The 16219-nt window shown below is 35.2% G+C and overlaps 1 protein-coding gene across 1 annotated transcript in view; it reads left to right on the top strand.

Moving 5' to 3' along the window:
- Window positions 1-16219, top strand: part of LOC137078211 (collagen alpha-1(XXIV) chain-like) — a 247343-nt gene that overhangs the window by 76365 nt on the left and 154759 nt on the right. Inside the window, exon 6 of the mRNA XM_067445327.1 lies at window positions 7231-7284. Within this exon, the coding sequence (XP_067301428.1) occupies window positions 7231-7284 (54 nt within the window). The remainder of the gene's footprint in view (window positions 1-7230; window positions 7285-16219) is intronic.

The raw sequence follows: 16219 nt of genomic DNA on the forward strand, positions 1-16219 counted from the left end.
TACAAATCCGATTCTAGAAGAGTTGGGGCAATGTACAAATTGTGAATAAAAACAGAATGCAATGATGTGGAAGTTTCAAATTTCAGTATTTTATTTTATTTTTTACAGTTAACATAACAAATGTTTAAACTGAGAAACATTCTATTTTAAGGGAAAATAAGTTGATTTTAAATTTAATTAGGTTGGGACAAGGCCATGTTTCCCGCTGTGTCATCCCCTCTTCTTTTTATATCAGTCTGCAAACGTCTGGGGACTGAGACGAGCTGCTCAAGTTTAGGAATAGGAATGTTGTCCCATTCTTGTCTAACACAGGCTTCTAGTTGCTCAACTGTCTTAGGTCTTCTTTATCGCATCTTCCTCTTTATGATGCGCCAAATGTTTTCTAATGGTGAAAGATCTGGACTGCAGGCTGGCCATTTCAGTGCCGGATCCTTCTTCTGCTTCTTCTTCATGATGTTGTAACTGATGCAGTATGTGGTCTGGCATTGTCATGTTGGAGAATGCAAGGTCTTCCCTGAAGGAGACGCCGTCTGGATGGAGCAGATGTTGTTCTAGAACTTGGATACACCTTTCAGCATTGATGGCCTTTCCAGATGTGTAAGCTGCCCATGCCACACACACTCATGAACCCCAGACCATCAGAGATGCAGCTTCTGAACTGAGCGCTGAGAGCAACATGGGTTGTCTTTGTCCTCTTTAGTCCGAATGACATGGCGTCCCAGTTTTCCAAAAAGAACTTTAACTTTTGATTCGTCTGACCCCAGAACAGTTTTCCACTTTGCCATAGTCCATTTTAAACGAGCCTTGGCCCAGAGCAAACGCCTGCGCTTCTGGATCATGTTTAGATATGGCTTCTTCTTTGACCTGTAGAGTTTTAGCCGGTGACGGCGAATGGCGCGGTGGATTTTGTTCACCAATGTTTTCTGGAAGTATTCCTGAGCCCATGTTGTGATATCCATTACTGTATCATTCCTGTATGTGATGCAGTGCCGTCTAAGGGCTGAAGATCACGGGCATTCAGTTTGGTTTTGACCCTTGACACTTACGCACAGAGATTGTTCCAGATTCTCTAAATCTTTGGATGATATTATGCGCTGTAGATGATGATAACTCCAAACTCCAATGTTTCTCTGGGAAACTCCTTTCTGATATTCCTCCGCTATTGTCCGCCGCAGCATTGGGGAATTGGTGATCCTCTGCCCATCTCGTCTTCTGAGAGACACTGCCACTCTGAGAGGCTCTTTTATACCCAATCAGGTTGCCAATTAACCTAATAAGTTGCAAATTGGTCCTCCAGCTGTTCCTTATATGTACATTTAACTTTTGTGGCCTCTTATTGCTACCTGTCCCAACTTTTTTGAAATTGGTCAGATAACTCAGTCTGTTGTGATTGATCAACTCTTCTCTGATTGGTCAGATAACTCAGTCTGTTGTGATTGATCAACTCTTCTCTGATTGGTCAGATAACTAAGTCTGTTGTGATTGATCAACTCTTCTCTGATTGGTTGGGTGCCCCAGTCTGTTGTGATTGATCAACTCTTCTCTGATTGGTCAGATAACCCAGTCTGTTGTGATTGATCAACTCTTCTCTGATTAGTCAGATGGCCCAGTCTGTTGTGATTGATCAACTCTTCTCTGATTAGTCAGATGGCCCAGTCTGTTGTGATTGATCAACTCTTCTCTGATTAGTCAGATGGCCCAGTCTGTTGTGATTGATCAACTCTTCTCTGATTGGTCAGATGGCCCAGTCTGTTGTGATTGATCAACTCTTCTCTGATTAGTCAGGTGCCCCAGTCTGTTGTGATTGATCAACTCTTCTCTGATTGGTTGGGTGCCCCAGTCTGTTGTGATTGATCAACTCTTCTCTGATTGGTCAGATAACCCAGTCTGTTGTGATTGATCAACTCTTCTCTGATTAGTCAGATGGCCCAGTCTGTTGTGATTGATCAACTCTTCTCTGATTGGTCAGGTGCCCCAGTCTGTTGTGATTGATCAACTCTTCTCTGATTGGTCAGGTGCCCCAGTCTGTTGTGATCGATCAACTCTTCTCTGATTGGTCAGGTGCCCCAGTCTGTTGTGATTGATCAACTCTTCTCTGATTGGTCGGGTGCCCCAGTCTGTTGTGATTGATCAACTCTTCTCTGATTAGTCAGATGGCCCAGTCTGTTGTGATTGATCAACTCTTCTCTGATTGGTTGGGTGCCCCAGTCTGTTGTGATTGATCAACTCTTCTCTGATTAGTCAGATGGCCCAGTCTGTTGTGATTGATCAACTCTTCTCTGATTGGTCAGGTGCCCCAGTCTGTTGTGATTCATCAACTCTTCTCTGATTGGTCAGATGGCCCAGTCTGTTGTGATTGATCAACTCTTCTCTGATTGGTCAGGTGCCCCAGTCTGTTGTGATTGATCAACTCTTCTCTGATTAGTCAGATGGCCCAGTCTGTTGTGATTGATCAACTCTTCTCTGATTGGTCAGATAACTCAGTCTGTTGTGATTGATCAACTCTTCTCTGATTGGTCAGATAACTCAGTCTGTTGTGATTCATCAACTCTTCTCTGATTGGTCAGGTGCCCCAGTCTGTTGTGATTCATCAACTCTTCTCTGATTGGTCAGATGGCCCAGTCTGTTGTGATTGATCAACTCTTCTCTGATTGGTCAGGTGCCCCAGTCTGTTGTGATTGATCAACTCTTCTCTGATTAGTCAGATGGCCCAGTCTGTTGTGATTGATCAACTCTTCTCTGATTGGTCAGATAACTCAGTCTGTTGTGATTGATCAACTCTTCTCTGATTGGTCAGATAACTCAGTCTGTTGTGATTCATCAACTCTTCTCTGATTGGTCAGGTGCCCCAGTCTGTTGTGATTGATCAACTCTTCTCTGATTAGTCAGGTGCCCCAGTCTGTTGTGATTGATCAACTCTTCTCTGATTGGTTGGGTGCCACAGTCTGTTGTGATTCATCAACTCTTCTCTGATTGGTCAGATGGCCCAGTCTGTTGTGATTGATCAACTCTTCTCTGATTAGTCAGATGGCCCAGTCTGTTGTGATTGATCAACTCTTCTCTGATTAGTCAGATGGCCCAGTCTGTTGTGATTGATCAACTCTTCTCTGATTGGTTGGGTGCCCCAGTCTGTTGTGATTGATCAGCTCTTCTCTGATTGGTCAGGTGCCCCAGTCTGTTGTGATTGATCAACTCTTCTCTGATTGGTCAGGTGCCCCAGTCTGTTGTGATCGATCAACTCTTCTCTGATTGGTCAGGTGCCCCAGTCTGTTGTGATTGATCAACTCTTCTCTGATTGGTCAGGTGCCCCAGTCTGTTGTGATTGATCAACTCTTCTCTGATTGGTCAGGTGCCCCAGTCTGTTGTGATCGATCAACTCTTCTCTGATTGGTCAGGTGCCCCAGTCTGTTGTGATTGATCAACTCTTCTCTGATTGGTCGGGTGCCCCAGTCTGTTGTGATTGATCAACTCTTCTCTGATTAGTCAGATGGCCCAGTCTGTTGTGATTGATCAACTCTTCTCTGATTGGTTGGGTGCCCCAGTCTGTTGTGATTGATCAACTCTTCTCTGATTAGTCAGATGGCCCAGTCTGTTGTGATTGATCAACTCTTCTCTGATTGGTCAGGTGCCCCAGTCTGTTGTGATTCATCAACTCTTCTCTGATTGGTCAGATGGCCCAGTCTGTTGTGATTGATCAACTCTTCTCTGATTGGTCAGGTGCCCCAGTCTGTTGTGATTGATCAACTCTTCTCTGATTAGTCAGATGGCCCAGTCTGTTGTGATTGATCAACTCTTCTCTGATTGGTCAGATAACTCAGTCTGTTGTGATTGATCAACTCTTCTCTGATTGGTCAGATAACTCAGTCTGTTGTGATTCATCAACTCTTCTCTGATTGGTCAGGTGCCCCAGTCTGTTGTGATTCATCAACTCTTCTCTGATTGGTCAGATGGCCCAGTCTGTTGTGATTGATCAACTCTTCTCTGATTGGTCAGGTGCCCCAGTCTGTTGTGATTGATCAACTCTTCTCTGATTAGTCAGATGGCCCAGTCTGTTGTGATTGATCAACTCTTCTCTGATTGGTCAGATAACTCAGTCTGTTGTGATTGATCAACTCTTCTCTGATTGGTCAGATAACTCAGTCTGTTGTGATTCATCAACTCTTCTCTGATTGGTCAGGTGCCCCAGTCTGTTGTGATTGATCAACTCTTCTCTGATTAGTCAGGTGCCCCAGTCTGTTGTGATTGATCAACTCTTCTCTGATTGGTTGGGTGCCACAGTCTGTTGTGATTCATCAACTCTTCTCTGATTGGTCAGATGGCCCAGTCTGTTGTGATTGATCAACTCTTCTCTGATTAGTCAGATGGCCCAGTCTGTTGTGATTGATCAACTCTTCTCTGATTAGTCAGATGGCCCAGTCTGTTGTGATTGATCAACTCTTCTCTGATTGGTTGGGTGCCCCAGTCTGTTGTGATTGATCAGCTCTTCTCTGATTAGTCAGGTGACCCAGTCTGTTGTGATTGATCAACTCTTCTCTGATTGGTCAGGTGCCCCAGTCTGTTGTGATTGATCAACTCTTCTCTGATTGGTTGGGTGCCCCAGTCTGTTGTGATTCATCAACTCTTCTCTGATTGGTTGGGTGCCCCAGTCTGTTGTGATTCATCAACTCTTCTCTGATTGGTCAGGTGCCCCAGTCTGTTGTGATTGATCAACTCTTCTCTGATTAGTCAGATGGCCCAGTCTGTTGTGATTGATCAACTCTTCTCTGATTGGTCAGGTGCCCCAGTCTGTTGTGATTGATCAACTCTTCTCTGATTGGTGGGGTGCCCCAGTCTGTTGTGATTCATCAACTCTTCTCTGATTGGTCAGATGGCCCAGTCTGTTGTGATTGATCAACTCTTCTCTGATTGGTCAGGTGCCCCAGTCTGTTGTGATTGATCAACTCTTCTCTGATTAGTCAGATGGCCCAGTCTGTTGTGATTGATCAACTCTTCTCTGATTGGTCAGATAACTCAGTCTGTTGTGATTGATCAACTCTTCTCTGATTGGTCAGGTGCCCCAGTCTGTTGTGATTGATCAACTCTTCTCTGATTGGTCAGATGGCCCAGTCTGTTGTGATTGATCAACTCTTCTCTGATTGGTCAGGTGCCCCAGTCTGTTGTGATTGATCAACTCTTCTCTGATTGGTTGGGTGCCACAGTCTGTTGTGATTCATCAACTCTTCTCTGATTGGTCAGATGGCCCAGTCTGTTGTGATTGATCAACTCTTCTCTGATTGGTTGGGTGCCCCAGTCTGTTGTGATTGATCAGCTCTTCTCTGATTAGTCAGGTGACCCAGTCTGTTGTGATTGATCAACTCTTCTCTGATTGGTCAGGTGCCCCAGTCTGTTGTGATTGATCAACTCTTCTCTGATTGGTCAGATGGCCCAGTCTGTTGTGATTGATCAACTCTTCTCTGATTGGTCAGGTGCCCCAGTCTGTTGTGATTCATCAACTCTTCTCTGATTAGTCAGATGGCCCAGTCTGTTGTGATTGATCAACTCTTCTCTGATTGGTGGGGTGCCCCAGTCTGTTGTGATTGATCAACTCTTCTCTGATTGGTCAGATGGCCCAGTCTGTTGTGATTGATCAACTCTTCTCTGATTGGTCAGGTGCCCCAGTCTGTTGTGATTGATCAACTCTTCTCTGATTGGTCAGATGCCCCAGTCTGTTGTGATTGATCAACTCTTCTCTGATTGGTCAGGTGCCCCAGTCTGTTGTGATTCATCAACTCTTCTCTGATTAGTCAGATGGCCCAGTCTGTTGTGATTGATCAACTCTTCTCTGATTAGTCAGATGGCCCAGTCTGTTGTGATTGGCCTACTCTGTTACAAACCTACATGTTTCAGGCAGTTCAGAATCGCTTCTTACTTTTTGGAGACCAATTTTTGAGAGCTTTATATTGACCAACAGCTCTATTACACACCACATGAAAAGTCATATTCGAAAAAGCATTATAGGGGCACTTTAAAAGTTCCAAAATATGCTGATCTGATTTTCCCTTCAAGCTTTAGCACAAAGTGTCCAGTGAGTGTCCTTCAGAGATGACCTGAGTGGGCAGAGAGATAACATCCCCGGGGACCAAACTGAGCTCAGATGTAGCTGGAGATGGTGGAAAATGTGAAGTGAATCTCGGTGCAGCACACAGATGAGTCACACACATCCGGAGCTGTCGTGCTTTGTGCTTTATATCCCATTTTAAGACTTTAGGGACGAAGTCGCGAGAGATGAGATGTGCTTCACAGGTTTGAGAGGTTTGGCTGTAACTTGTTCTTCATGAATGCAGCTCATCTTGCTCTATTGACGTTCGGCTCTTCAGTGTAAAGTCAGCCGATCGTGGCAGTATTTGCTTTGGTAAAGTTGTGTTTCGCAAGCATCAGATCTGCGCTGTCTTGTGTTGATTGGCAGCAATTGTGTTTCCATCAAACTGCAGAACTGAAGTAATAAAGCTCTCATTCAGGCCTGGATGGGTTTGGAGTTGTTTGATTGGCATGCTAAATTTAGTCCCTGACACAAGAGACTTTTCTTCCAGTGAACTTCCAATGACACCCTTTGGATTTAGAGGTATTTAAAATGGAATAAAAAGTAGTACAAAGCACAATAGTGTACCAAATGAGATTACTTGTCTAGTAAATGTTTCTTAATATAAGAATTTTCAATATTTTGCCTAAAAACAAGACAAAAATACTAAACAGGAAAAGCATTTTTTGCGGTGTGATCATATTACTGACTATAACAGTTTGATCTGTATTATTATGATGTTTAGTGTGTGTAATACACATAGATGAGAGCTTTAGTCCCTTAAATCTCTCCAAATCCGCTGTTAACACTTGCTTTAATCTGTCAACCCGGGAGAACATGATTTGCATGTTCTTGAACATAACGCATTATTTATGAGTTTATTTCACAAAGAAGTTTTTGACAGCTTGTTTTATGGGATATATGGGAACACTTCACTCATTTGTTAACTACATTAGTTTGTATTTGTATTAAAACTCTGTATTAATCTTAGTGGTAATTTAAGCATTTACTAACATAATAAAATCAGAAGTTGTATCTGCTAATATTATTTAATTGACCTGAATCAACACTGAACAGATTAGTAAATACTGTACTAATTGTTAACTAATGGGTTCTTATTATAAAAATGTTACCGATTTCAATCTGAATGAACACTTTGTTTATGTTCCCAGGGAGCCAAAGGAGATCCTGGACTGTCCCCAGGTCAGGCGTCTGCAGGGGAACCGGTAAATACTACACAAATACAGACTACAACTATTTCAATCAGAGTGCTATGAAATATCTTTGTATACAAACACTAAACTACAGCAATCACTCATTGGTTTCCTGGGCTTTAAAGAGTTAGATCACCCCAAAATCTAAATGGTGTCATTATTTACTCACCCTCATGTCCTTCCATATCCATAGGACTTTCTTCTTCCATGGAGCACAGAACAAAAAACACAAAATTAGCAGAATTTCAAATAGTGTTGATCCTGTTAATGATAAGACGATGGCGAGACAACACCGTCATTAAATGATTACTGTGACTATATCAAAATGCAATACCGTTGACGAAAAAAGACAAGACTAAATGAAGTTTAAAAAATAAAACCTTGACCAAAATGACTTAGTTTTTCCCAAATAAAAGAGGAGAGAAAACATTACATGACTGTTTTTAACAAGCCACTACGAGTCTTCATGCTTACTAAATACCCCAATCAGAGCGTTTCTACTCAAAGAACATGCTTTCTACCCGCTGTTTGACTTAAAGCGATAGTTCACCCAAAAATTATAATTAGCCCATGATTTACTCGCCATCGTCATCTTAGGTGTATATGACATTCTTCTTTCAGATGAATACAATCAGAGTTATTTTAAAAACATCCTGGCTGATCCAAGCTTTATAATGGCAGTAACTGTTGCTCTGTTTTTGAAGTCCATAAAATGCGTCTGTCCGTCATATAACGGCTCCACACGGCTCCGGGAGGTTAATAAAAGCCTTTAGAAGTGAATTGATGCTACTTCAGAGCAACAACCCCTGCCATTATAAAGCTTGGATTAGCCAGGACTTTTTTGATATAACTCATCTTTTATTTGTCTGAAAGAAGAATGTCATCCACTGCAAAAAATGCTTTTCTTACTTAGTATTTTTGTCTTGTTTCTAGTCCAAACATCAAAAAATTCTTAAAACAAGAAGTATTTACTAGACAAGTAAAATGATTGTCTTTTTTTGGCTAAAAATAACTAAAAATTGATAAATAATCTTAATTTAAACAGAAAGCAAGATTATTTTTCTTATTTTAAGCAAAAACTCTCTTCATTTTGAGTTATTTCTTCCCAAAACAAGACAATTATTTTTACTTGTCTAGTCAATGTTTCTTAATGTAAGAAGTTTTAGATATTTAGAGTAGAAACAAGACAGAAATACTAAGTAAGAAAGGCATTTTTTACAGCGTATACACCTAGGATGACTTGAGGAAGAGTAAATCAGGGGCTAGTTTTCATTTTGTGTGAACTATCCCTTTAATATCGGCACAATCATGTGCACATGCTCTCTCTATACTGAAGAAGCAGATGATCTGAAAACACAGACAAATAATAAACTAGAGTTCAGACATCTTCATTGGGATTTTCTGCTTTAATGAAAGTGTCATTCAGTTGGTCTGTATTCCTTCATGGACCGCTTGGCTCTCAATGATGAACTGTAATATATCCAAACATAAATCTCAAATATATTGAACTGTAATATATCCAAACATAAATCTCAAATATATTGAACTGTAATATATCCAAACATAAATCTCAAATATATTGAACTGTAATATATCCAAACATAAATCTCAAATATATTGAACTGTAATATATCCAAACATAAATCTCAAATATATTGAACTGTAATATATCCAAACATAAATCTCAAATATATTGAACTGTAATAAATTCAAACATGAATCTCGACTATATTGAACTGTAATAAATCCAAACATGAATCTCGACTATATTGAACTGTAATAAATTCAAACATGAATCTCGACTATATTGAACTGTAATAGATCCAAACATGAATCTCGACTATATTGAACTGTAATAAATCCAAACATGAATCTCGACTATATTGAACTGTAATAAATCCAAACATGAATCTCGACTATATTGAACTGTAATAGATCCAAACATGAATCTCGACTATATTCAACTGTAATAAATCCAAACATAAATCTCGACTATATTAAACTGTAATAAATCCAAACATGAATCTCGACTATATTGAACTGTAATAAATCCAAACATGAATCTCGACTATATTAAACTGTAATAAATCCAAACATGAATCTCGACTATATTAAACTGTAATAAATCTAAACATGAATCTCGACTATATTAAACTGTAATAAATCCAAACATGAATCTCGACTATATTGAACTGTAATAAATCCAAACATGAATCTCGACTATATTAAACTGTAATAAATCCAAACATGAATCTCAACTATATTAAACTGTAATAAATCCAAACATGAATCTCGACTATATTAAACTGTAATAAATCTAAACATGAATCTCGACTATATTAAACTGTAATAAATCCAAACATGAATCTCGACTATATTGAACTGTAATAAATCCAAACATGAATCTCGACTATATTAAACTGTAATAAATCCAAACATGAATCTCGACTATATTAAACTGTAATAAATCCAAACATGAATCTCGACTATATTAAACTGTAATAAATCCAAACATGAATCTCGACTATATTGAACTGTAATAGATCCAAACATGAATCTCGACTATATTGAACTGTAATAAATCCAAACATGAATCTCGACTATATTAAACTGTAATAAATCCAAACATGAATCTCGACTATATTGAACTGTAATAAATCCAAACATGAATCTCGACTATATTGAACTGTAATAGATCCAAACATAAATCTCGACTATATTAAACTGTAATAAATCCAAACATGAATCTCGACTATATTGAACTGTAATAGATCCAAACATGAATCTCGACTATATTAAACTGTAATAAATCCAAACATGAATCTCGACTATATTAAACTGTAATAAATCCAAACATGAATCTCGACTATATTAAACTGTAATAAATCCAAACATGAATCTCGACTATATTGAACTGTAATAAATCCAAACATGAATCTCGACTATATTGAACTGTAATAAATCCAAACATAAATCTCGACTATATTGAACTGTAATAAATCCAAACATGAATCTCGACTATATTGAACTGTAATAAATCCAAACATAAATCTCGACTATATTGAACTGTAATAAATCCAAACATGAATCTCGACTATATTAAACTGTAATAAATCCAAACATGAATCTCGACTATATTGAACTGTAATAGATCCAAACATGAATCTCGACTATATTGAACTGTAATAAATCCAAACATGAATCTCAACTATATTAAACTGTAATAAATCCAAACATGAATCTCGACTATATTGAACTGTAATAAATCCAAACATGAATCTCAACTATATTAAACTGTAATAAATCCAAACATGAATCTCGACTATATTGAACTGTAATAAATCCAAACATAAATCTCGACTATATTGAACTGTAATAAAACCAAACATGAATCTCGACTATATTAAACTGTAATAAATCCAAACATAAATCTCGACTATATTAAACTGTAATAAATCCAAACATGAATCTCGACTATATTGAACTGTAATAAATCCAAACATGAATCTCGACTATATTAAACTGTAATAAATCCAAACATAAATCTCGACTATATTAAACTGTAATAAAACCAAACATGAATCTCGACTATATTCAACTGTAATAGATCCAAACATAAATCTCGACTATATTGAACTGTAATAAATCCAAACATGAATCTCGACTATATTGAACTGTAATAAAACCAAACATGAATCTCGACTATATTGAACTGTAATAAATTCAAACATGAATCTCGACTATATTGAACTGTAATAAATTCAAACATGAATCTCGACTATATTGAACTGTAATAAATCCAAACATGAATCTCGACTATATTGAACTGTAATAAAACCAAACATGAATCTCGACTATATTGAACTGTAATAAATCCAAACATGAATCTCGACTATATTGAACTGTAATAAAACCAAACATGAATCTCGACTATATTGAACTGTAATAAATCCAAACATGAATCTCGACTATATTGAACTGTAATAAAACCAAACATGAATCTCGACTATATTAAACTGTAATAAATCCAAACATGAATCTCGACTATATTAAACTGTAATAAATCCAAACATGAATCTCGACTATATTGAACTGTAATAGATCCAAACATGAATCTCGACTATATTGAACTGTAATAAATCCAAACATGAATCTCGACTATATTGAACTGTAATAAATCCAAACATAAATCTCAACTATATTAAACTGTAATAAATCCAAACATGAATCTCGACTATATTAAACTGTAATAAATCCAAACATGAATCTCGACTATATTGAACTGTAATAAATCCAAACATAAATCTCGACTATATTAAACTGTAATAAATCCAAACATAAATCTCGACTATATTAAACTGTAATAAATCCAAACATGAATCTCGACTATATTAAACTGTAATAAATCCAAACATGAATCTCGACTATATTGAACTGTAATAAATCCAAACATAAATCTCGACTATATTAAACTGTAATAAATCCAAACATGAATCTCGACTATATTAAACTGTAATAAATCCAAACATGAATCTCGACTATATTGAACTGTAATAAATCCAAACATAAATCTCGACTATATTAAACTGTAATAAATCCAAACATGAATCTCGACTATATTGAACTGTAATAAATCCAAACATGAATCGCGACTATATTGAACTGTAATAAATCCAAACATAAATCTCGACTATATTAAACTGTAATAAATCCAAACATGAATCTCGACTATATTGAACTGTAATAAATCCAAACATAAATCTCGACTATATTAAACTGTAATAAATCCAAACATGAATCTCGACTATATTGAACTGTAATAAATCCAAACATGAATCTCGACTATATTAAACTGTAATAAATCCAAACATGAATCTCGACTATATTGAACTGTAATAAATCCAAACATAAATCTCGACTATATTAAACTGTAATAAATCCAAACATGAATCTCGACTATATTGAACTGTAATAAATCCAAACATAAATCTCGACTATATTAAACTGTAATAAATCCAAACATGAATCTCGACTATATTGAACTGTAATAAATCCAAACATGAATCTCGACTATATTAAACTGTAATAAATCCAAACATGAATCTCGACTATATTGAACTGTAATAAATCCAAACATAAATCTCAACTATATTAAACTGTAATAAATCCAAACATGAATCTCGACTATATTAAACTGTAATAAATCCAAACATGAATCTCGACTATATTGAACTGTAATAAATCCAAACATAAATCTCAACTATATTAAACTGTAATAAATCCAAACATGAATCTCGACTATATTAAACTGTAATAAATCCAAACATGAATCTCGACTATATTAAACTGTAATAAATCCAAACATAAATCTCAACTATATTAAACTGTAATAAATCCAAACATGAATCTCGACTATATTAAACTGTAATAAATCCAAACATGAATCTCGACTATATTGAACTGTAATAAATCCAAACATAAATCTCGACTATATTAAACTGTAATAAATCCAAACATGAATCTCGACTATATTAAACTGTAATAAATCCAAACATGAATCTCGACTATATTGAACTGTAATAAATCCAAACATAAATCTCGACTATATTAAACTGTAATAAATCCAAACATAAATCTCGACTATATTAAACTGTAATAAATCCAAACATGAATCTCGACTATATTAAACTGTAATAAATCCAAACATGAATCTCGACTATATTGAACTGTAATAAATCCAAACATAAATCTCGACTATATTAAACTGTAATAAATCCAAACATGAATCTCGACTATATTAAACTGTAATAAATCCAAACATGAATCTCGACTATATTAAACTGTAATAAATCCAAACATGAATCTCGACTATATTAAACTGTAATAAATCCAAACATGAATCTCGACTATATTAAACTGTAATAAATCCAAACATGAATCTCGACTATATTGAACTGTAATAAATCCAAACATGAATCTCGACTATATTGAACTGTAATAAATCCAAACATAAATCTCGACTATATTAAACTGTAATAAATCCAAACATGAATCTCGACTATATTAAACTGTAATAAATCCAAACATGAATCTCAACTATATTAAACTGTAATAAATCCAAACATGAATCTCGACTATATTGAACTGTAATAAATCCAAACATAAATCTCGACTATATTGAACTGTAATAAAACCAAACATGAATCTCGACTATATTAAACTGTAATAAATCCAAACATAAATCTCGACTATATTAAACTGTAATAAATCCAAACATGAATCTCGACTATATTGAACTGTAATAAATCCAAACATGAATCTCGACTATATTAAACTGTAATAAATCCAAACATAAATCTCGACTATATTAAACTGTAATAAAACCAAACATGAATCTCGACTATATTCAACTGTAATAGATCCAAACATAAATCTCGACTATATTGAACTGTAATAAATCCAAACATGAATCTCGACTATATTGAACTGTAATAAAACCAAACATGAATCTCGACTATATTGAACTGTAATAAAACCAAACATGAATCTCGACTATATTGAACTGTAATAAATCCAAACATAAATCTCGACTATATTGAACTGTAATAGATCCAAACATGAATCTCGACTATATTGAACTGTAATAAATCCAAACATGAATCTCGACTATATTAAACTGTAATAAATCCAAACATGAATCTCGACTATATTGAACTGTAATAGATCCAAACATGAATCTCGACTATATTGAACTGTAATAAATCCAAACATAAATCTCGACTATATTAAACTGTAATAAATCCAAACATGAATCTCGACTATATTAAACTGTAATAAATCCAAACATGAATCTCGACTATATTGAACTGTAATAAATCCAAACATAAATCTCGACTATATTGAACTGTAATAGATCCAAACATGAATCTCGACTATATTGAACTGTAATAAATCCAAACATAAATCTCGACTATATTAAACTGTAATAAATCCAAACATGAATCTCGACTATATTAAACTGTAATAAATCCAAACATGAATCTCGACTATATTGAACTGTAATAAATCCAAACATGAATCTCGACTATACTGAACTGTAATAAATCCAAACATGAATCTCGACTATATTGAACTGTAATAAATCCAAACATAAATCTCGACTATATTAAACTGTAATAAATCCAAACATGAATCTCGACTATATTGAACTGTAATAAATCCAAACATAAATCTCGACTATATTAAACTGTAATAAATCCAAACATGAATCTCGACTATATTGAACTGTAATAAATCCAAACATAAATCTCGACTATATTAAACTGTAATAAATCCAAACATGAATCTCGACTATATTGAACTGTAATAAATCCAAACATGAATCTCGACTATACTGAACTGTAATAAATCCAAACATGAATCTCGACTATATTGAACTGTAATAAATCCAAACATGAATCTCGACTATATTGAACTGTAATAAATCCAAACATGAATCTCGACTATATTCAACTGTAATAGATCGAAACATAATTCTCGACTATATTGAACTGTAATAAATCCAAACATGAATCTCGACTATATTGAACTGTAATAAATCCAAACATGAATCTCGACTATATTCAACTGTAATAGATCGAAACATAATTCTCGACTATATTGAACTGTAATAAATCCAAACATGAATCTCGACTATATTGAACTGTAATAAATTCAAACATGAATCTCGACTATATTGAACTGTAATAAATTCAAACATGAATCTCGACTATATTGAACTGTAATAAATCCAAATATGAATCTCGACTATATTAAACTGTAATAAATTCAAACATGAATCTCGACTATATTGAACTGTAATAAATTCAAACATGAATCTCGACTATATTGAACTGTAATAAATCCAAATATGAATCTCGACTATATTAAACTGTAATAAATTCAAACATGAATCTCGACTATATTAAACTGTAATAAATTCAAACATGAATCTCGACTATATTGAACTGTAATAAATTCAAACATGAATCTCGACTATATTGAACTGTAATAAATCCAAACATGAATCTCGACTATATTGAACTGTAATAAAACCAAACATGAATCTCGACTAGACATGTGCCGATTTTCGATAATGCGATTTATCACGATAATGAATATGCACGATATTGTTATCGTGGGCACTTTAAAATATCGTAAATAATTATTTATTAACAATTTATAATTTTTTTATAATGCACTCAAGAATACTTTGCCCATCAACCGTATAAATGTTCAACACCGCTGTATTCTGCCTCAAAGGGACACGCGCTCAGATATAAACAAGCCCAACGTGCATTTGCACATGACTGAACCGGGAGACGCGCTGCTGAAGTGCCGCTCAGTGACAGCAGAGGGCGCTGATGAACTGCAGAATGCCACAGTTACCCCGGAAACCAGCAAACAAACAAAAAAACGCGTGTAGTTTTTAAAACAGCCATTCGTTTTTGTAATCTCAATGTTGTTCATCAAGCACCAAATACTTAATACTTAAAGACTTAATAGGCTATTTATTTTCAAATTTAAACATTTTTATGTTTTAATCTGGACTACAACCCTAATAATTAAAACTCTTCTAATTATTTGTTATTGTTCAGTATAACTTTGAGATACGACTTCATTAGTTAACATGTCAATTCATTATTACCAAACTGACAATGAAAAATACTTATAAAGAATTAATCATTCTATGTTAATTTCTTAGTTACTTTTTAATAACATTAAAATCAAAATCAAAATAACTTTTAATGGACCTAAGATAAAACTAACAATGATCAGTATTTCTTAACTAACATTAACAAAAACATTATACTTTCTGTACCAAATGTAGCTGTTGCTCAATCTTAGTTAATGCATAAACTAATGAGCCCTTATTGTAATTTGTAAGCCTACCTTTTGTTCTTTATAG

The sequence above is a fragment of the Pseudorasbora parva genome, chromosome 6 (genome assembly GCF_024679245.1).
Source record: "Pseudorasbora parva isolate DD20220531a chromosome 6, ASM2467924v1, whole genome shotgun sequence".
Taxonomy (NCBI): Eukaryota; Metazoa; Chordata; class Actinopteri; order Cypriniformes; family Gobionidae; genus Pseudorasbora; species Pseudorasbora parva.